The sequence below is a fragment of the Vigna angularis genome, chromosome 4, assembly GCF_016808095.1.
Source record: "Vigna angularis cultivar LongXiaoDou No.4 chromosome 4, ASM1680809v1, whole genome shotgun sequence".
Taxonomy (NCBI): domain Eukaryota; kingdom Viridiplantae; phylum Streptophyta; class Magnoliopsida; order Fabales; family Fabaceae; genus Vigna; species Vigna angularis.
In genome coordinates, this window is record NC_068973.1 from 24,307,745 (window position 1) to 24,312,806 (window position 5,062).

A 5,062-nucleotide genomic window follows, 5' to 3' on the forward strand; every position below is an offset into this window, starting at 1 on the left:
AAAGAAACAAAATTTATAAATAAATAAATAAAAGTAGTGTGATATAACAGAGACAATAACGATACACTAGTAACCATCAGCGGCAGCACAAAGTGCAACTGCAATGCAACTGCCTTTGCAGCCATAACTTATGCTCTCTCATTCATCCCTATACATACATTTGCTCTGCGACCTACTCTTTTTCTGCCATTCTTATTTCTCGACTGCAATATTCATAATAATTCAAGTCAATAAGGAAAGAGAATTAATTCAAGTCAATAAGAATACGAGAATTAAAATTTTAAATTGTCAGAGTTGATTTTAATAAATAATTATAAATATATTTAGTCCTCCACAATAGACAGTATCGAGCATTGAGAGTCAAAATATGGATATCTGTACACATACCTTTTGTGATGCAATTGAAGAGCGCAATCAGGAATAAGCTTTTATTTGCATTCAATATTAAAAGCGTAGTAATTGCTCTTAGTTGACTATTGAAAACATGCTTCCAACCAAAATCACCCCATTGACACAATCAATCACATAATAAAAAAATTCTACATCAAGTTTAGGATTTAGTAAAGAATATTTCTAAAAAGAAATGACATAAAATAATAAGAAATAAATGAATTAATGAAAAAAAAAGAAAATTGAAATGATAAAAAAAAGAGGTGAAGTGCGTGGCGTGGGTAGCGAGTAAGTCGGGGTGATGGGTGGTGCAGCAGCAAAACAAAATCTGAAATGGCATAATAGAGAACATCATCAACAACAACAACGAGAACCAACTCATGTCCTCTGACCGGGGAACTTTCTGGATCTCTCTAATAAACCTTCGGATCTTTTTCTAAGCGGTGCGTTTTGTCCACTTGCTAAATCACCACACCTAATTACTCATCACTAATTAACTCTTATTATAGTAAGGAGAATAATGTCTTCTTCTTTGTCGTTGTCCAATTCCCCCTGCGCCGCGTGCAAGATTCAGCGCCGGAAGTGCACGCAGGAGTGCGTCTTCGCGCCGTATTTTCCGCCGGACAACCCGCAGCGCTTTGCCTACGTGCACAAGGTCTTCGGTGCCAGCAACGTCGCAAAGCTTCTCAACGAACTCAACACGGCGCAGCGCGAGGACGCGGTTAAGTCCCTCGCCTACGAGGCCGAGGCGCGTCTGCGGGACCCCGTCTACGAGGCGGTGGAGAGTGGACACCATTGGGTGGCGTTGGAGTAGGAAAAGGTGTCACTGGAGAAGGCGGAGTGTATGATGGAGGCGGCAATTGCGAAGGTGGAGGAGAAGGAGTTACTGGTGATGGAGGCGAAGGAGTTACTGGTGAAGGTGTTCCAGGTGATGGAGGCGAAGGTGTCCCAGGAGATGGTGGTGTTGTGGGGGAAAGAGGTGAAGGAACAAATGGCTTGCAGTTAAAGGAGTTACAGTCCACAGGCTCAGAACCACGTATCACCCTCTCTCTGCCACATATTACCCACACAAAGCCACGTAATGATGTTCAGTCCACCCTGTCAGCTGCTCCGTTAAAAACTTCAGGCTGTTTGCAAAAAGGACTTGATTGCACACTTTTTACAAAAGATGAGATCACATTGAACTTAAAAAAAAAGGTGAGACCACATTGAACATTGGCCCCCTTTCTAGGGACCAAAAGAGGTATTAAACCAAGAAAAAAAAAGGAAGAAAAGTTAATGCAGCAGAAGATGAGGACCACAAAATCATGACAACACAGGTTGTAGTAGAAATAATCAAAGGTTTGGGAGGACCACATTAGAGTGAGCAAAATTTAAGTAATTGGCTTAATTTTGGAAGTGTACCTTAACTTAGCAATTATATCACATCCAAATTCAATAAGCCAATCATGAATTGATATGCTTTATGATGTTGTTGTCTTTGAAAAAAGCTTAATACTTGCTTCTTCTTAACCAAATAGTATCGTACGTGATCAAGCTATTTTCAAATTCTCTTTGAGAATAAAAAGTTTGTATACATATGTTGATTATTATGGCTGTCAGAATGCTACGGGTCTTTAACAGTTTAACTGGATAGTCATCTAGGTGTGTAATTAATTATAGTATTATTATTGTTATCTCTTATTTACACAATTTCACTAATTTATTAAACGTTGTATGTAGTAAAAAATTAAAGCATATGAATCCACAGCATAAGTGTCTCAATCAAAAAGAAATATCCAATTCAGATTCATTGGCTCATGCTTTAAGAATCCAAGAGCATTGGGATGTGTTCGTGGTCATGGATTGGGTCCTTGCCCATCTAAAGTCTTTGGAGTCAATGTTCGTTCTCGTAGTACATCATCAACATCTTCTTCTAATGCTGAATTACAAACTCAGGTTAATAAATATTTTATCAATATTTAATTGATTTTTTACTTTTATGATTAATTTGTTAGGTATTGTTTTTCTTACCTTTTAAATAATTTTATTTGTTATAGGTATCTTCATTGACATCACAAGTCAATGAAATGAAAGCAATGATTACACTTTTATTGCAAAATCAACAGGGTCCATTACCTTCACAGTTTACCACATTTGACCCATCACCGGTAATAATTGTTAAATTATTTTTATGATTCTTTTTATTAAATATATTACTGACTAAATTGTTATATTGTAGGTATATGATCAAGCGAACATGCCAAACAATGAAGAATGTAATGAAGAAGAACAAAATTAGACATTTTTTCTTTTTAGTAATGTAATGAACATCTGAGTCATATTTTTAGTATTTTAATTTAGATTTGAACATCTTTTATTTTTTTAATATATGAAGAATTAGTTGTATGATGATATTAATATTTTGAACAATATAGTTTATTTATAATATTAGTTAATATTATCTGTATGATTAATAAATTTAATTTTATCAAAATTCGATTTTATTACAATAAAAAATTTAAAAAAAAAATAGTACACATTTTTGGTGGTTTCAAAATCCCGGTTAGGTAAACCCTTGTAAATAGGGGTGGTTTCAAAAACTGCAGTTAGTTCCGGTGGTTTTAGCGAAACCTCGATTAGTTTCGGCGGTTTTAGTGAAACTCCAGTTAGTTCCAACAGTTTTAGCGAAATCCCGATTAGTTTAGACGGTTTCTAAGAAACTTCCGCTAATTCCGACGATTTTTTCAAAACTCCTGAAAATAGCAACACTTTCTCAAAAAATTGCTAGTAATTCTTTAGAGTTTTTTCCCGCCAGTTTTCTAACAGCAGGTAACACACTTTTCGAAGATTAAAACCGCCAAAAACAAAAAAAAAACCAAAAAAATTATAAACTTTTCTAGTGCATGTTTCTCCCAACAAAATTTATTAATAACCCCTAAATAAATTCCGTCAACTCGATGTAATTTAATGAAAGTTATTAAAAATGAGGTTTTGAAATCAAATGGATGTAATAATTCGGTATATATATATATATATATATATATATATATATATATATATATATATATATATATATATATATTTATGTATATATATATATATATATATTTATGTATATATATATATACATAAATATATAAATATATATACATAAATATATAAATATATATACATAAATATATATATATATATACATAAATATATATATATATATACATAAATATATATATATATATATACATAAATATATATATATATATATACATAAATATATATATATATATATACATAAATATATATATATATATATATACATAAATATATATATATATATATATACATAAATATATATATATATATATACATAAATATATATATATATATATATATATATATATATATATATATATATATATATATATATATATATATATATATATATATGGGGTTTGCTAACGCGCGTACGCCTGTTTTTCAGTTGGTACGTTTTAGCAATGTACCGGGTTTTAGTGGACAAAAATATCCTTATATATCATGGATTTTGAGTTTTAAGGTTAAGGATATTTTAATAATTTTCATTCTCAAAACTAAAAAAAAGAAACCCCCAAACCCTTACTCACCTCTCTTGTTCCTCTCAACCCTTTCTTTTTTATCTTTTTCACTTCAACCTTTTCTCTGTCATCGCTATTGTAGTTCCAATTGAAAAAATAAGAAACATTTGCCTTTAAACAATTTGCCTTTGTAAAGAGTTGAGTCATTGACATATTCACCTTCAGGCAAAGGTTCATTCGAGATCTCTTCAATTTCACCATCTTCACTAACCTCTCTAATTTCATCATCTGCAGAATCATCATCTCTAAAAAACTCCTCCAGGCCAATTACCAATTCTTTTGGATGTCATTATGCTTGTGAAAATTAGATAAAGTTATATACGACAAAAATTATAAAATGAAAACTCATTATAAAGTCATTTTTTGTAAGAAATTGTTTAACAATGAGTGTTTCTGATTTTTTCAAGGCCAATTACCAATTCCTTTGATGTCATTATGCTTGTGAAAATTAGATAAAATTAGATAAGACAAAAATCATAAAATAAAAACTCATTATAAAATCATTTTTTGTAAGAAATTGTTTAACAACGAGTATTTCTGATTTTTTCCAGGTCAATTACCAATTCCTTTATGCTTGTGAAAATTGGATAAAATTAGATAAGACAAAAATTATAAGATGAAAACTCATTATAAAATCATTTTTTTGTAAGATGGTTTAACGGCAAGTGTTTTTGATTTTTGATTTTTTCAATTGGGGCTACAGTAGGGATGACAGAGAAAAGATTCAAGTGAGAAAGATGAAAGAGAAAAGGTTGAGAGAAATTTTTTATTTTTTCAATTGGGGCTATAGGGATGACAGAGAAAAGATTAGAGTGAAAAAGATGAAAGAGAAAGGGAAAAGATTAGAGTGAAAAAGATGAAAGAGAAAGGGTTGAGAGGAATGAAAGAGGTGAGTAAGGGTTTGGGGGTTTCTTTTTTTTTTTTTTTAGTTTTGAGAATGAAAATTATTAAAATACCCTTAACCTTAAAACTTAGAATCCATGATATATAAGGATATTTTTGTCTACTAAAACTCGGTACACATTGCTAAAACGTACCAACTGAAAAACAAGCGTACGCGCATTAGCAAACCCCTATTT

General features: G+C 31.4%; 1 protein-coding gene across 1 annotated transcript; it reads left to right on the forward strand.

The window, feature by feature from the left end:
* The first annotated feature begins 657 nt into the window (after positions 1 to 657).
* LOC108319743 (protein ASYMMETRIC LEAVES 2) lies at positions 658 to 1,819 on the forward strand. The gene has a single exon (XM_017550983.2). The coding sequence runs from the start codon at positions 911 to 913 to the stop codon at positions 1,202 to 1,204; it is 294 nt and encodes a 97-aa protein (XP_017406472.1). The 5' UTR covers positions 658 to 910; the 3' UTR covers positions 1,205 to 1,819.
* The last annotated feature ends 3,243 nt before the right edge of the window (positions 1,820 to 5,062 follow it).

Excerpts from the sequence above, each read along its gene's own strand:
- LOC108319743 (XM_017550983.2), top strand. The coding sequence starts at position 911 with ATGTCTTCTTCTTTGTCGTTGTCCAATTCCCCCTGCGCCGCGTGCAAG.